At 38.2% G+C, this 18,058-nt stretch overlaps 1 protein-coding gene across 1 annotated transcript in view; it reads left to right on the plus strand.

Annotated features, from left to right (window-relative positions):
• Positions 1–15,647, plus strand: part of Naf1 (nuclear assembly factor 1 ribonucleoprotein) — a 35,630-nt gene extending 19,983 nt beyond the window's left edge. Inside the window, exons 3-8 of the mRNA XM_052162502.1 lie at positions 1,453–1,546; positions 3,679–3,761; positions 8,636–8,796; positions 10,953–11,004; positions 12,976–13,078; positions 14,559–15,647. Coding sequence (XP_052018462.1) covers positions 1,453–1,546; positions 3,679–3,761; positions 8,636–8,796; positions 10,953–11,004; positions 12,976–13,078; positions 14,559–15,007 — 942 coding nt within the window. The 3' untranslated portion in view covers positions 15,008–15,647. The remainder of the gene's footprint in view (positions 1–1,452; positions 1,547–3,678; positions 3,762–8,635; positions 8,797–10,952; positions 11,005–12,975; positions 13,079–14,558) is intronic.
• The last annotated feature ends 2,411 nt before the right edge of the window (positions 15,648–18,058 follow it).

The following is an 18,058-nucleotide window of genomic DNA, read 5'->3' on the forward strand; positions in this document are numbered from 1 at the left end:
GGATGAGGTCCGGGAGTTTATTCTTTACTTTGTATCCTATACTACTAGAGAATGTTTTGCAATTAGAACTTATTTTGAAAGCCTTTTTGATGTCTGATAATCAGATTAATACTTTCAAAGCAGGGGGATCTTCTGTCCTCCTTATTGTGTTATAGAGCAGGTGGGTGCTGGACAGATTGCACAGCCTTTAAGAGGTTCACTTCCCATCGTACACTTGATGAACACATCTATAGCTAAAGTTCCAGGGATTCCATGCCCTCTTCTGGGCTTCTTGGGCACCAAGCAAACATGTAGTGCCCCTGCATACTTGTAATAAAGATATACACATAAAATAATATGTTTTAAAAGTGGCAGGTGTTGTTCTCTTCCTAAAGATGGTCAATAGAAATCTGACAATTGAAACAAAATTATTTCCTGTAATACTAGGAATGTTTTAACTGTACTGAGGCAAATTGCTGCACTGTTGGCTGAAACCCTATTAAGTAATCTTTGTTTAAAAAAAATAGTGTATCTCAAAAGGAAGTATATTTGAGACATACAATTAATTCCTTTAAAAAAATGTATGTTCCCACAGGAAAATGACTACCCATGATCATTTGCATTGTATTATTTAGATTTTTCTCATCTTTTTCAATATTTCTCCACACATCCTACCAACAACCACTAAGGGCATTGACAGGGCCTTTGCACTTTCAGGTCTCCTTCAGGAAGGAACTCATTTAGTCAAGGGTCAAGAGCAGAAAGCTCTGTTTACTTAATATGACAACTAACGTCTTAGGTTTTGCTTTAACTTCATCTATTTCAGTATTTAGTTTCTATAGCAACTGAGGTATGGTTTGCAGTTGGGTCATAAAAGGAATCCGTAGGTGTTAAGAAACTTATTTTTTAACCTGGAAAGAGAAGGTAGGAGGTAACCATCTTTTACAGGCCACATCTGTTTCCAAAAAGTCTGTATTTGATTAATAGGCGTCCCTGTCAGACTTTTATGTTTCACACAGTGCCAGGGAAGATTGCGGATTGTTTATTCTACTATAATTAAAGTCACATTAATTAATTAGCTAGGTTAACAAAACAGCTCAAAGAAGAGAACCTCCTGTTGTGGAGGAATGGTAGTTGTTAGTAGAACTCTTCAAATGGAATCTCTGGATTCCTTAATACAGCTTTTCTTTACAGAGGTCATCTCTTGTCAAGTGTGATTGGTAGTGTTTAAGTCTATATCATTTGGCTAATGTACAAAGAGTCACTGAGCCACTTAAGCGTCGGAGCTGCGATCAGCAGTCCAGTTGGCTACTTACTGGCTATGTAACCACAAAGGAGACACTGAGGGAATGCTTTAACCCTTACCATCCATCTTCAGCAGTCACATCACACTTTAAATGAAAAATATTTCTCCTCTTTTTAAAAAATGTTTTTGAAGCTTCAAGAAGATTAATGTTGTCCACTATATTATAGGAACTACCTTCTGTTGAAGAACTTACTGTAATTCTGCCTGAAGACATTGAACTGAAGCCTCTTGGGAAAGTTTCGAGTATTATCGAACAATTAGGTATGTAAGTAACTTATATTAACAAAAATTATGTTCAGGCATGCAGTTGATGTCCAGGTCAAGGACTTGATGTATTAAATTTTTTTGAAACATGTACACTTTATCTTAGTCATTAAACTCGAAAGTAATAATGTTCAGTTTTTAGTTAAATATATTTTTTCTTGTCTTTGGTTTTTGAGAATTGTTTTTTAATTGTGTTTATTGGCTGTAACACATTGACATGGATTTTGTAACTTAGAAATAGTACAAATTTGCTATCTAAAAGCCTTGTGGAGTAGTCTGCACAGGTCTGGTCCTAGAAGGCTACACTCGGATGTCTAATGATTCTCCCTTTCTTAGGCTCATGGGGGATTGATCCTCTTTTGGTTTTGTTTGCTTGTTTGTTTGTTTCTAGGCACAACCCACAAGTTTCCTGTCTCTTGTTTTCTCTTCTTCATCCTTTTGTTTGTTTGCTTGCTTTGCTTTTGTTTTTTGAGACAGGGTCTCTCTGTATATCCCTGGCTGACCTGCAACTCTGTAGACCAGGCTAGCCTTGAATGCAGAGATTCACCTGCCTCCTATATAAAGGTAGGAATTAACCCTCTTTGATCCGCATCCATAATTGCATCTACTGTTGACTGTCCCTTGGAAAGTCGACTGCATGATCAGCCAGTACAATTAGGAGTAGTACCTGATGTAGATGAAGAAGGCCTTCCCATCATGTCTCTGGCTATAAGAAACCATAAGGCTCCTCCCTAAACATGTATTATATGTAGAGAATACAGAGATTTGCCTTCAATAATAAGAACTGCATCCTCTCAGAAATCCTAGATTTGATCAGGACAGTGGTTTGCAGATTTTCTTAGAAAAGTAAACAGCCAAAGGATAAAATGATTGACTCTACAAGGCCCTGGGTGAAAAGGTTTTCCCTCTACACCCTATTAAACGTAGTTTAGTTTTTGTGTCCTGCAACCAATGTGTGTGGAGTCTTTGGCAGCTGGATCTTATCATCTAATTATGGTAGTCAACCAACTAACGAGTCTTACAGTGAGACAAATCTAGGAAGCTACAATTGGCAGAGACAGCCAGAGGATTTTTGAATTTGAGAAAACAACTAAATTATGAGTTCCTTTGGTTTATAGAGCACACATAACACAGAATTCAAGTCTTACTCTTCTGATCAATTATACAAATAGCTCAGATAGAACTTTATCTTCTGACCCATTCCTAAGCAATAGCTATATCCATATTTTTAAAAATTAGTACTTACCATAATGTTTTAATTTTTCATTTAAATTTGGGTTAAAGTAGATATCTTTATTTTTATAAAAAGTAATTCTAAAATTTACTCCAGTTACTACATTTACTGCATTTACATATACCCCATGATTCATAAGTCTTTACATCTTATTACTGAGTGTATATGGGGGGGGAGTCTCCTGATTCCATATCATGTATTATATTTAGAACTCAGAATTTAATTGTAGAAATCAATTGAAATACAAAAGAAAATTTTGTATTATATGGGCTTCATTTCCAGTAAACATGGCATTATCAGTGTAGTATAATGATGTTCTGTGTTATTGTAACTTTTCTAGAACTTACTGAGGTGTATATATGTTACAGATAAGAATTGGGTATTATGCTAAAGCCTTGGTATACCGAGTCTTCCTCTTTTGAGAAGAGAGGTATATAATAGCAATCTTAGTGGGCCTATTGTCACCTTATTTTCATTTATTTAGAGGAAGATGCTTTCGTGAGTCATTAAACTTTTGCTAGTAAACAGGCAAAACTTGTAGGAAAGAATACCAATGTTCTATAATAGAAGTTTTGAGACTACATAATATATTTTATAATAACTGCTTAAAGATGTACAGGGTTTGAATTTGTTCAAGACTAATGATCAGTTAATATTTTTGTTACTCTATTTTTTTCCTCTGGGAATTGTAGTTTTTATATTAAAATAACTACAACCACAACCAATCTTTGTTTGCTATTTGGTAATTAAGATTTTGTTTACTAAGAAGGAATGCTGAGGTATGTTATGCCACCTTAAATCGTCAGCTGTATTGCGCTTAAAGCTTTGATTACATTTAAAATTCTAGCTTATCTTCTTTTTAAACCATAATCTGTTTTTTTTGTGTATTTTTCAGTAATAATTGAGTCTATGACTAACATACCTCCAGTTAATGAGGATACTGTCATTTTCAAAAGTGATCGGCAAGCAGCAGGGAAGGTTTGTTAAAACTAATACAAATTCTTATTACTTTGTTTTCTAGTTTATCTTGTTTGTCTTAAGAGCTTATTAAGTAGACAAGTCTTCAAGTTATAATTCATTCTCAGTTCTCGTGTGTGTGTTATAAATTGACTTAATATGCCTTAGAATTCTTTGTTGCATAACCAGTAAATTCACATGTTCATTTTTGTTTTTCTCAGTGTTTTGTCAGATACTCAAAGGCAGAACTTCTAAATACTGACATTGCTTCTCTTTTGACAGGTACTCAGAGCTGACTAGCATTTCCACAGTGTAGTAGTAGCTACCAGTTTTCTTTTAAGTTAGCGATTTTGAAACTCTTCAGATAGCTGTACAAAGGGGACTTTATTTATTTTTTATGGGAAAAGATTTCAGCAACAAATTCAATATTGCTTTATATACAACTAGAGGGTTATCAATATGAATATAGTAGTCATGTTCACAGGGCCTCTTCTTCCTTCTTAGTGGGCAACCATGCTTGTCTATGCTTAATGGGAAACCACACACTTTGCCCAGTAAGTAAGGTAATTCTGGACCTCTGAAATTGAAGAGCTTGAGTACTAACCAAGTGTTCATTTTTGAATTAACATGCTGAGTAGATGTGTATCTGCTTGAATCTTATGTAAGAAACCTGTGGCTCTCTGCAACTTGCTGTTAGGATTTAGTTCTTCCCAGATGAGCTTTTTTGTTTCAGGAGATTAAAGTAAGTTACAGTGAGGCAGGAAGAAGGAAATATCCCTAGGCAAACTTACCCCCTTCTCGGTTCTTTGCTTTCCTCGATGTTTTAATTTTAAAACAGCTTAGAAAGGATCAAGTTTTACTGATTCTGTCACCTTTTACCACCTACATCCGTTAAATTTGGCGGGCTGGTATACCACTGGCCAATTGCAAAGCAGTTGGTGGCAGGATTTATTGGCATTGAGAACTTTTTATTTGGGGGAAAGTTGGGAAGTTGGGAAGTGAGGGAATATTTATATATGGAGGAAGGTGCTGTGCTTCTCCTCCTCTGAGATGTTGTTGGTGTCAGTGTGTGTCTCCATACAGAACACCCCCCCCCCCCACCCCGGAAAGAAAAGGAGAGAGAGAGGCTGGAGGACCATGCTGTGGCAGCTCGCCATGCCCACTCTACATTTTTTTCCCTAGCAAAAATAGAGTGCTTACTGCTCTCCTCAAGGAAGTGGTGACAGCTGCTACTTGATTTTTCTTTTAATCTAGATGAGTTTAAAAAAAATTGATGGCTTCTCTAATTCTTGCTATTTTATTTTACTCTCATAGTTGTCTTGGGCACTTTTAATTTCATAATACATGCTTTGGTAGTTTAGCCTTAAAAATGGCATTTTTATACCACAAATATGTGAATTTTCAGAGTAGTAAATGTTGATGTGCCTTAGATGAAGTTTACATGCGTGGCGGTAAATGACATCAGTGTTTAAATTTTACTTAGAGAACTTGTAAATTTGAAAAGTGGAAGGCAATGCAACATTCAGTTGTCTGAGCAGAATTGAAGATATCCTACTTAAAGAGGAAATAAAATGTAATTGTAAATATAAGCACCTTTTCTTTAAAATGGGTTTAGAGAAGAGCTGGGTAAAGATATTTATGAAACAAACCAGTGACCAGAATGAGAAAAACAAGCTGTTTTAGGTCTGTTTCCTGATAGATTTCTGCTTTCCGCTTAGAGAAAAAAGGAGTAGCATGGTCCTACATGGACTGACTCTGCAGGGTGCATGAATAGAAGGGAGATGGCGTTCATCCCCCATAGTCTGTCAGCTGGCTAAGCCAGGACTCACACGCTGCTGGGTCATAAACAGAACAGCCGTGAGATGAGAATTTGGGGGACTGCATACTCTTGTTACTAGTTGTTCCTCATAGCTTCATATGTTCTGCGGGTGCTATGTTGTGGTAGTGACAGGGTAACTGCTTTGATAGGAATCCTTTGTATAATTGCATCTTATTTAGATATAAAGATGCTTGTAGGTGGCTCAAAGTAAATGTCTCAGTTCTTATTGTTCTAAACTTTGCTTTTTATGCTTTTCTTACACGTTACAATTTCCTTTGTTCTAATTTCACATTAGATGGTGTGCAATTACAAACTTTCCGATATTGAGTAAAATGTCATGGCAAGGGTGCAAAGAACGCCTAGGGAACTCTGGGAAGGCAGGCTAGGGAACTCTGGGAAGGCAGGCAGGCAGGCAGGCGTGCTACCCAGAGTCCAACTGTAAAGTTGCTCTGCAGTTTCATCCTCAGGTGTTGCTCAATATCAGATCTATATTCTGAGCATTATAAGGCTTTTTGATTGATTGTTTCTTTGTTTTGTTTTAAAATAGTGTTACTATATCTTTTTAAATAACCTTGATTGAGTAAATTATATATTTGAGTCAACCAAGTTTTCCTGTGACTGAGGTACAGCCCTGAGGCGCAGGCTAAGTCTCTAATAATCTTCCCATTACTTGCTACGTGATACTTTTAAAAAGTAATTTATTTATTCACTTTATATCCCCAAATCTCCCCTCTTCCTGAGTCTCCCTTTGACGCTCCTCCCCCATTACCCCCTCTGCTTCTGCTCTGAGAAGGGGCATTCCTCCCTGAATATCCCTACCCCCCACCCTACACACACATCAGTTACTGCGGGGCTAGCTAGGCACATCCTCTCTCATTGAAGTCAGACAGGGATGTTAGGGGAATGGGATCTGTAGGCAAGTGTGTGTGTGTGTGTGTGTGTGTATATGTATGTGTGGTGGGGTAGGTCCAGAATGTGTATGCTCCTTGGTTGGTGGTTCAGTCTCTGAGAGACCCCAAGGGTCCAGGTTATTTGACTCTGTTGGTCTTCCTGTGAAGTCCCTATCCTGTTCGGGTCCCCCAATTCTTCCCCTGACTCTCCACAGACTTCCCAAGCTCCACCTAATGTTTGGCTGTGGGTCTCTGCATCTGTTTAGGTCAGCTGTTGGGTGGAGCCTCTCAGGGGACAGATATGCTAGGCTCCTGTCTGCAAGCATAACGGAGAATGATTACTAGTGCCCGGGAGTGGCTTGTGCTTATGGGATGGGCCTCAATTTAAACCAGGCATTGGTCGGCCATTTTTTCCCTCCATTTCTGCTTTATCTTTGACCCTGCACATCTTACAGGCAGGCCACATTTTGTATTGAAGGTTCTGTGGGTGGGTTGCTATCCTTATTCTTTTCACTGGGAGCACTGCCTGGCTATGGGAAGTGGCCACTTTGGGATCTGTATTCCCTACTACTAGGAGTTTCAGCTAGAGTCATCCTCATAGCCACCCTGGGACCTTACCTCCCCACCCACCTACCCCTGTCTCTACCACCTGCCCCCTTCCCCTTGCCCATTCCCCATCCCCCCCCCATCTGTCTGTTTCCATTCTCTCTCCTGCTCTCCCTACACCTGATCCCCAACCCTCCACCCCACCCCTGTTCCTCTCCCAGCCGGTTCCCTCCCTCCTTCCACCTATGTGCTACATTTTTTTCTTTTTTTACTTAAAACTTCATAATGATTTAATTGTAACTAGCTGTGAAGCAGAAACACTTTAGATCCTAAAGGAATGGGTTACTTCAAATGTGTGCAAGAATTTTCAGTGTCACAGATTTAATATAAACCAAGATCTACTTAAGCCCGAAGTTGTTTTTGGGGACCTCGGGTAAAATCATTACCATAGTTAACAAATGGAATCCTGCTATTCAGAAATGAGACCCTAGGGGTGAGTTTAAGTACAAGGTTATAGTGATTACTGTGTATTGTTAGAGTCACACAATTTTTTTTTAATGATGAAGATTATTACTATCATATCAAGTTTGTCCAGGAAGTTAAACTTTTTGCATTACTAAAGGTAAGATGAGTTAAGTGAGGTGTTTGTCTAGAATAGGACAGTAAAAGTGGTGGGGCTGACAGTCTTCCATCCTATGCTGTATAGCTTTCCTTGGAAGTCTGCTAGTTCTTTAAACCTTTTTGAAGCTTTTATCGTGCTATATTGTTAAATTATTGTCTTAGTTTTTAAATTAAATGAAGCAATATTGATATTCCTAGTTTTATTTTAGAATGACTTCTTATTTTTCACTATTCCTAAACTTGAGAATACTCTTATCTTGATAGATTAGCAGTTTTGTTCTTTAACAAAGATGGATAAAATATTGAATAACAAAATGAGAATACTTAGAAAATTAGGTGCCAAGGGGGTGGTGAACCAGGCACATTTATTGCCTTTAGTAAGTCGGTAAAAAATACTGTAGTCATCATGCTTTCCCCTCTGACAGTTGCACCTCTTCCACATCAAGGACTCCATGATTTCATCACCATGTGATGTTAGCAACTTTGCAACTGCCTTAAACAGTACAAGTAGTGAAGTATGCTGGATCACAAAGGGGACTTCCGAGTCCTCTTGTAGCTGTGGAGAACAGGGCTTGTGTCGGGCCTCCAGCTCCTGCCTCCAGTGACAGGCAGGGAGGGATTGCACCTTACAGCCCTGTGCCAGCTGCTCTGCCCTTCTAATCTAGGAGAAGCCATGGCAGCCACAGATAGTTCCACTTTCCAAAATGCCAGCTGTTTTATGGGAACAGCATAATTGACCCATTAGCTTGCTTTTGTGTTTTCCATTATAAGATTCCAATTTTTGACTGTGCCCCTCTGTTTTGTATAGCATATAACTCATGAACATTGATAGAAAAGTTTACTATTTGCATCTAGAATGTACCACTAAAATGGTTAGAATTGTCCAGAAAACAAACTTGCTATTCCTTTATTTGCAGGAAAAATTGCCTTGTTTTAGCAATTATCAGTATTTTAAAAAATCTTGCTACCTTTTCAAATTACTATTGAAGGAAATATATCCCATGTTTTCTGTTTTGTAGATATTTGAGATATTTGGACCTGTTGCCCATCCATTTTATGTGTTACGGTTTAATTCTTCAGATCACATTGAAAGTAAAGGTATTAAAATAAAGGACACAATGTATTTTGCTCCATCAATGAAAGACTTCACTCAGTATATATTCACAGAAAAACTCAAACAGTAAGTGCTTGGTTGCTGTCTGGTCTTCACTTGTATTTGAGGAGTGATTCTCCTTAGACGATCATTTCTTACACTTAAATGGCAGCTGCTTTCCAGAAAACTCATTTTTCTTTCTCTGAACGCCTTTGAGAGTTGTGACTTGTCATCAGCATTAACAGGGAGAAAATGTGTAATTTTATGCTTTCCCCAGAAACTATGATCAGCCACTAGGATCACAGCGTTTGCATAACATAGAACTCTATAAATTTTAGTCCATTTTTCCCCTTATGTATTTTGTTGTACAAACTACTTCATTATTAGTATTACTACATAAGGAAAATTATTTCCAATAATGTTGTAAGTTTAAAGAACTGTTTTTAGGGTTTTGTTTTATTTTTGTTTATTTATTTGTTTGTTTGTTTTTTGGTTGTTTAACGCAGAGTCATATCCCTAGCTGGACTTATTTGTGGTCCTCCTGTGTTCTGAGTTTTCAAGTTTGTACCACAGTACTTAGTTTTATAAAAAGATACTATTTTCTTAGATAACACATAAGAAATTCTCCATGCCATTTTTATGTTAAAATAGGTTTCTAAATTTCATGTACTATTTCAGAAGTGAATATTTTTGTCTTCGTAATGGGCATACCATCTATAAGGATCTAGAGCTTTAATTATTTTTCTAGCTGTATGTGGTTTTGTTTGTTTGTTTTGTTTTGTTTTGTTTTTACATCAAATGGTGACAGGATAAATGAGTTAAATAGATACTAAGTCATAAAGACATTATATTTTAAATAATGCTTAGACAGTGACTATTTCATTCTTCCGTGAAAACTAAGATGCTACCACATCTTATGTGCTACATATGTAACCTTTAACAGATACCAAAAAGGGTTTCTGAAAGTTCTTATGAAATAGCTAAGTAAAAGCAGATCTTTATTGGTGATTTGCAATTCTGAGAAATATATTTAAACCAGAGAAGGGAGCAGTGAGGCTGTACTGCAGAAACCCTACCCGTTTATTCATTTTGGTATCTGCTTGTACGTGTGTGTAGACCTTGGCTTTTGGAGTAGTGTGGTTCAGCCCGTTGTAAACCTAGCAAGACTACTTTAGCCAGCTTGCTGCCACTTTCTGTCTTATTGCTTGATCTTTTCTTGGGTGACTTGGAGTTTCTTGTGGTACACACACTAGCTAAGGAACTTTACTGTATTCTCTATAAACCCCGGATGAAGGATCCCAAACACATTTCTAGTACTGGTTGTATTCAAAAGGAACACTGGGTTCACATAAAGTGAACAGTTTAATGACAGCTGACTCACTTAAGAAACAGTCATCGATAGCACCAGATAATGTCAAACAAAGAGCTCAGAGAAAATTTTAAATTTAAGAATTTTCAAGCAATTTAGTTTTCATTTTGTGACATCAGTGTCATTGGCACATTGATTTTAGTGGCACTGATTCTGGAGAATTTCATTTATCTTTAAGATCTAAAGTGGTCAGGATATCTGGTCACAATAATTTGTATTAATATAGATGAGTAAAAAAGATACCTGAAACCATAGTTATGATTAAACAGGTTTTAGAAATTATAGTTATTCTTTCATGCTTACACTTTATTTTTGTTTACTAATTTTGTCTCTAATGACTCATTTCATATCAGCCATGTGATACACTACAGTGTCCTTCAGCATGTTCAGTGTTCCTTCTCCCCAGACTTACCAGTCTTTCTTTTACTTCTGTTTTGAGAATCACTCAGAAAACTGATGGTATTTCTTAGGTGGGTTAAGGAAAAAACTTGTGCCTTTGCCTCTGCCTGTTCTGCGCAGTTCTAGAGAGGGAATTGTTCTATTGTTGTTCGTGTCTGCAGCAATGCTTCTCATGTGTGGTGTGGGACCAAGAGGTCCGGCATCTTCAAAGTGACAATCCAGTGCAGCCAATCACTCTGCACAGCAAAACCTTCTTATTTCAGATCCCCAGTGTTAACACATGTTCCAGGTGTTCTTGTGCATGTGCATGTGTGTGTGTGTGTATCTTTTCTATAGGACACCTGTATTATTTGGGATTAATAAAAAACACCAAAATAGTTTCAGTTTCTTCATAATTTCATATAAAAGTAAAGGCTGGGCACATCTAGTTTCTCTTAGGTTCTATAAGCACTTAACAAAATATGATCTTTTCTAGGGACAGAGGATCGGATGCTTCTTGGAAGAATGATCAAGAACCACCTCCAGAAGTTAGTACGGACCTTTGCATTTAATGTTTCACAAGGCAGCATATACCTTAATCATATACATTGTTAATTAATTCTAGCTTACTTAGTTTGATTTACATTTTTGAAATAAAACTACATTGTTAGTAGTCAAAATGTTATTACTTGATATCAAGTTTACTCTTAAGTGTCGTGAATGCCAGAGTGGGAATGGCTAACCTCTGGCTGTGATGCAGAAGTAAGTCCCCCAGTGGGGCTGTGGGTAGTGTCAGCAGATGCCAGGTCTACTCCCTCATGCTTGTAGAGCACAGTTACTCTTCTAATCATCTCTCGATTTTATATTTCCTGTCTTTGTCCATAGGACCTTAGTTTCATCTCTTAAGGGGACCAGTAATTTAATCTTTCTAGAGTTGTGGATCTTATTTGGGAATCACATACAAACAAGTTATTTTCTTGTACTCCAGGTGATGGAGAATTGGGTATTCTAAAGATTTTGTTTTATGGCTTTGGTTTAATTGAAGATTTAACTTCTGAGTACTTCAAATATCTCAAATGGTGCAGAAGATCATGGACTGTGTTAGTTTCTAACTTTTCAGGTACTTTTGGGGTCAGGTTATGGCCCCTTTAGGAGGGAGATCTTACAGGCATGAATCACTTCAGGAGTATCCTGTCACGGTATCGACACCAAATGTTACCTAGTGATGCTAAGAATGTACACTCACATTCTCTGGTATACTTACATCTTAATAATGAAATTGTATCTTTTAAAGTGTTTGGGCATCAGTATGGGCCTTAAAATTGATCCTGTTAAATCTCCATTTTAGGTCTCAGAATTAAAGTTAGTAATTTTGGTAATGTTAAGTTCTTGTAAAATTGGTTTACTTTTTTACAGAAGCAAATATGATTGTGGGTTTTTTGGGGGGTGGGGTGAGGGTGGCAGACTAGTTCTTCAAAAACTTAATTTTATATAGTTGTTAATGACATCTTGCAGTCCAGAAGAATTCTCTATTTTAGACCATGGTAAAATGCTGGACTTTCATAAAAGATATAAAGATTTCTTAGAAATAAATCGTACTCATCTTTATCTATAATTCTGATGTACATATGCAAACTTTAATTGATTTAAATATTCCGTGAATGCAAAATTGAATTTGTATAAGAAAGATTGTTTTAGGGGATGAAAGCAAAATTTACTCAGTGCAATCTCAAAATCTTCTCCAATTCAAAAGTGTTTTCCCTCTCACTCCAGTGAAGACAGTTAACTTGATACTAGAGTGTTGTGATTCTGTTCTATTAGAGAAAAGCTTTGGTTTGCCTTACAGAGCACACTTACTTTACTGCACATACTGTGTTCTTTTGACGGTATGCTCAGGAGGTCCTCCTTGCTGCTCTTTCCTTACCCACCCCACACTCCACACTGCCACAGTTTGTAGTGTTGTGTATTGTAAGGAGCGAGATTGAGCTGACATGAGGTTGATGGACAAGGCCTATGTCCAATTTCAAGTGAACAAGTCATCGAATGATATCTTTGCTCTCTCTTGGATCTGGTGATGTATAAATGTAGCTTAGTCTTCATTACTGCTTTCTTTGGCTTTCTCTGGCATAATCTGGCAGCTGGCATGATAATGAGTCTTAAATCTAAGCAGGAAGTTGGACTTCTGGCCAGGGAATGGAGTATGCCTTCCATATCTGAATATTGCTAATTTTGGCATTTTAAAGTGACCTATCTGAAGATTTCTAGAGATTAAATAGATCAAAACCAAACAAACAGAGAACCAGAGTGTCCACCTTAATAAAGTTATTACGACGACTTAAAAACAAAGTAGCCAGATTTTTTGTTATTATTTTAGATGTTAACTCACATTGATAGATAGTATTAAGTTGAAATGAGCACCTTTCCTCTGGTCAGTGAGTAAGCAGCGGTTTGATCAAGTAAGTGTCTGTTGTCCCATTGACAAACCGATAGATAAGTGCATCTCTACCTTTATCTGCCAGGCCTTGGATTTCAGTGATGATGAGAAAGAAAAGGAAGCCAAACAGAGGAAAAAATCTCAGATTCAAGGCCGCAAAAAACTCAAATCTGAATTGAATGAGTCAGGTGAGTATATTGTTATTTTTATAGTCATTTTTGGCCTTCATCCACAAATAGGTAAGTACAAATTAAGGAGAAGCATTGGTGTTCTCCATTTATCTCCTGGTGCCCCTCATGCTGGAGGCATTACACAGCATGTAATCAGCTGTGTTGAGAGTCCTCTGACTCCATCTCACGGTGTCCTAGGGTAACAAATTGAGTCTGTTCAACGCAGCTGGGCTTCCATCGCGGTTTTCTCAAGATGTCTATGTGCCCGTGATTGGGCTTCAGTGCTGTGGCAACCAATTCCCACTATTTATTTTGACTTTCCCTTTTATAATATTTTCATTTTAAAAATTAAGCTTTTTTAGATAATTGTAGATTTTACATAGTTGTGTTAAACGAGAGATTTATTGTGTCTTCACCCCATTTCTTTTACTTGCAACATCTTATAAAATGCTGTTTCACAGCTAGGATTATTATAGAGGTAATATTTTCAAGGCTCTGTTTTTCTGAGACCAGAACAGAATGCTCCTTAATCCTTGATTTGCTTTCTGGTTGTGACTATTGTATATCTTCTTCACCTCAGTTCATGACAAGCACGCCTGTCTGCCTGCCTGTTTCTCTGTTCCTTCCTTCTCTTTCTGTCTTGCACGTGCAACTGCTGGGCTCAAGATTATTTGTTTGTGCTGTTCTCATTTTGGTAATACCTGGTCATTTTAGGAACCTCAGTAAAATCCTATAGTGGATCACACAGTGTTAAAATCCCACATTGCTTTTGGTGCTGATCATATTGTCCTGGATATTCATCCAAGGCGCTAGATGTATAGATTGTTCCTTCCTTCTAGATTCCTGTCCTGGAGGGAATTGTGCAATACATCATCTAACTACTTACCCCGGTGGTCACATCTGCCTTGTTTCCATTGTTTCTTCCTTTTTCTTTTTTTTTTTTCTTTTTGGTCAGGAGTAAATCTTCTTCTTTTGTATTTTTGTTGTTGTTGTTGTTTTGTTTTGTTTTTTTGCATTTGGTTTTTTCGAGACAGAGTTTCTCTGTGTAGCCCTGGCTGTCCTGGAACTCACTCTGTAGACCAGGCTGGCCTCTAACTCAGAAATCCGCCTGCCTCTGCCTCCCAGAGTGCTGGGATTACAGGCATGTGCCACTACCACCCGGCTGTAAATCTTCTATAAATATGTTTGTAAATGCTTTTAAAATAAATTTTTACTTCTCTAGGACAAATAGTAGGCAGGAATGTAGCCTTCCTGTTCAAACTTGAACGTGGATGGGAATAATGCTGTGGGGTTTCTGTGGGGTTTGAATACAGTTATTAGTAAATATCTTCTGTGTTGCTGGTTCTTAATCCTTAAGCATAAGTTGTGCCTTTTCAATTCATTTAAAATTGGAATTTTCTGTCATGTTAGTAACTTAAAGGAATAGAAGTTACTTTTTGACAATAATCTTGATATATTAAACTAAATTTTAATTTTTCTTTTATTTTTGCCATCAAAGGTGAAGATTTTGGTGAAGTGCATCAGAATTGGAATGCTTATAGTTCTTCAGAACATTCAAAAGGATATCACAACAGGGAATTCACAAGAGGCTTTCCGAGGGGTAGATATTCTCGAGGAAGCCATGGTAGGCCTCCACCTCAGCAGTACTACAACCCTGATCATATGTCATCTCAAGAAAGCTCCGGATTTCCGCCTCAGAGACAAGATAATCCTGTCGTGCCCCACTATACTTTCCCTCCCCCACCCGTGTTTGATATGCATAGCTTTCCACTCCCGCCCCCACCCCCGCCCCCGCCAACTGTGAGCATGGGGTGGGCAGCACCTAGCATGGCCTCTCACCCTGTGCTCAACTTACCCTACTCCCTGCCCCCACCACCCCTTCTTCCACCACCTCCCCCTCCCTCTCCCGGGGAAAGTAATTCTTCTCATTTTGGACCTTACTATTAGTTGTATGCTTGTATTTCAGAGAAATATGGTTAAAAAAAAGAAAATTAACATATATTATAGAACTAGATTTTTTTTAAAAAAAAATCATTGTAAAATACTAAATGAAATTACTCAGTTGTATGTTCATATATATTTTAAATAGCTAAGTTATGAGCTCATATATATTTGTAGCCTTTGTGAAATGGTATTCACAGGGACAGTTCATCTCATTCTTAGAAAACTCCAGTTCAGGTACTGTTTAAGTAGAATGTTGAATCATGTCCTCCACTACCCACTGCCAGTAAGCAACATGCACAGTGGTGGTTATGATATGCTCAACACTGAGAGTTGGTAAAGTATTTTTCTAAACTTGACACTTTTGGAATTGATTTTAAGTATAAGAATTTTTTAAACTTGATTTAAGCAAGTTACGAGTATGAACTATTGAGTACACTATTGGCCAACGCTCTCGCCAGCTGGCTAGTATTAACTATGTATTGATAGCCTTCTGTTGTTTATGTAGCTGTCTGTTATTTAGAAAGCTTTACTGTCCTGCTGCTTACATTAAGGCATGTGTTGGTGTATATGTGTATTCCATGTCTGTCCCCAGGCGCTCCAGTGTCTGACAGGGGTGACGTGTAATAAAGGCATATTGAATGACTGAGTGAATTTAGAGTTTTAATGAAATGAGTGTTTTTCCCGGCACTGGTGTAAATGTTCAGCATAATTAAGGAATGTTGGAACATGAGTAGTAGGTCTCCAGCGTATTTGTACCCTCCATTTATTGACTGAGGAGTCTGAGTGCTCAGAAGGGGCTATCGTCTAACCAGGCCACTTAGCTATGACAGTGGCACGGAGGTGAATCAGGTGTTTCTTCTTTCCCGGCACCTTACTCAGTTGGTGCTTCTAACCTTTCATTCCTCGACATCCTTACAATACTTCGTATGGCAGCTTATCCAAGCCTGTTGGCTCTGTCTGCACTGAGGTCTGGCTCCCTGCAGAAAGGCAGCTGCAGCGCTGGCGGAGAGCACTGCAGGTCTCTGGCTGGGCACGTGAAGCTTGACTTAGTCTGTGCAGCGTGTCAACTTTATTACATTGGGGATTCTTCATTACCCTCTGAAGATGCTCTTCAGATGTATAGTTTACAGTATGTATTTCCGGCTTGTAGAATGTTTCTTGTTGATAGAATTAAGAGTAAGATTGTATTTGGAATAGAGCGACCACTCAGCAGTTAAGAGTGCATACTGCTATTGCATAGAATTTAATCTTAGTCTGCAGATATTTCAGGGTAAACACTACAACTTTCTTGACAACTCGAACTTGGGTGAGCTAAGTTTGGGTAGCAGTGGTTGTACAAGTGAGGAAAACTACAAGTTCTATATCCGCAGCATTTGAGGATGGATTATCTTCTCAGGATACGTCTTCTCAGCTCTTCATCTTTGGTCTGGAGCCTAGCTGCTAACAGACTTTTACGTCCAATGTGAGTGATTAGACACAGTCTGCTGTAGGTGGTATTAAGCGGTGTGGGCCTTTGGGATGGGATTCCTCATGAGAGAGGCTACCATCAGTGGGTGAATGGCGGAGACTGGTAGCTCTCTTCCTCTTCTAACCTTCCTGTGGATGATCTGGGAATGAGGTGCTGATTTTGGAACAGAAATCGCCCAGTGCCAAAGAAGCTGCTGTGTTTTCTTGCCTGCAGAACTAAGAATATTAATCTGTATTGTGTATAAGTTACCCAGTCTATGGATTTTGGAGCAGTACACTAATAGACCTTTTAAGAGAGATTGTCTCTCTTGCTTTAATGGTATGGTACTTTATAATCACCCTGGCCCTACAGTTAACTCCAACCTGAAAAGTTGTTGAATGAATTTCCCGAGGGACATGCTGTATTAGGTGGTGCAGTTCTGTAACACTGTGCCACAGACTGGGTAATTCTTATCAAACCAATTGGCTGCCTCACAGTTTCGGAGTTCTGGAAGCCCAGTGTCAAAGTGCCAATCTGCCAAGGATATCTGTGTGTTGCTTTATCACATGGTAAAAGCAGTTGGGGAAAGTGAGGTATTTTATCATAACCACTTTATGAGGTGACACCCATTTTTAAAGATCCTACTTACTAGTACCCCTCCAATAACTAACATGAGTTTTGGGGAGGGGGCAGTCAGACCATAGTGGAACATTTTGGGAAAGTGAATTAAGTACCCCCTCCACTGTAATGAGATGGTAGTAACAGACCTTAGTCATCAGTGCTAAGTAGAGAAGGGACAGACAGCTAGAAGCAGCACTTCCCCTCTCCACTTCTCCCTACACCACTCCTTTATAGACTTTTCGTTACTTTCATGTGTTAACTGTTTTGCTAATAAAACACCATTTGATGAGAATCTGAGTGTTGCCATTTTAACTGCTAATGTGGGATGGATGAGATATAAGGTCCCAGTATTTCCGAGGCTACTTCATGTATATCTACAGTGATACTCTGAAGCACGACTGTTTTCAGGAGACACAACTCAAGCATAGCTTGAGTATCATTGATGTTTCCTTTCAACAGTAATGGCTGTTTTTTGAATTTGATTATATGGATTTGTACATTTTAATATTTTAAGTGGCTTTGATATTTCTGTTTGGTCTTTTACAAAATTCCAATTGTTGAGTCCTAATATTAAATACCTTTCTGCTACACTATGGTCTGCCTCACCTCCAATTGACTTAGACAGGAAATACAAACTCAGTGATGTCACAGCTTTGGTTCTTTCCCCATCTTAGCTCAATGTCCTAAGACTTGAACACATTCCTTATATGGAGTACTATCATCACATGCTCAAGGTGCCTAGAACTTCATTAAAACAGCCATACCATGTTCAACTGTGGTTGTGTGCTAGGGACACTTGCTCTGTGGCCTCTTAAATAAGAGCCCTTAAATTTCAAAACTTGACATTTGCAGAATGAGTTCATCTGCATGTTGAGACTGCTTGTTTGTCATTAACGAAAACCTATGCACACACATTCACAGAACTTTCAGTGAAGTTTGGGTTGAAAATGTAAAATATCAAAAATCTAATTTACAAAAATCCATCA

The sequence above is a fragment of the Apodemus sylvaticus genome, chromosome 18 (assembly GCF_947179515.1).
Source record: "Apodemus sylvaticus chromosome 18, mApoSyl1.1, whole genome shotgun sequence".
Lineage (NCBI taxonomy): Eukaryota > Metazoa > Chordata > Mammalia > Rodentia > Muridae > Apodemus > Apodemus sylvaticus.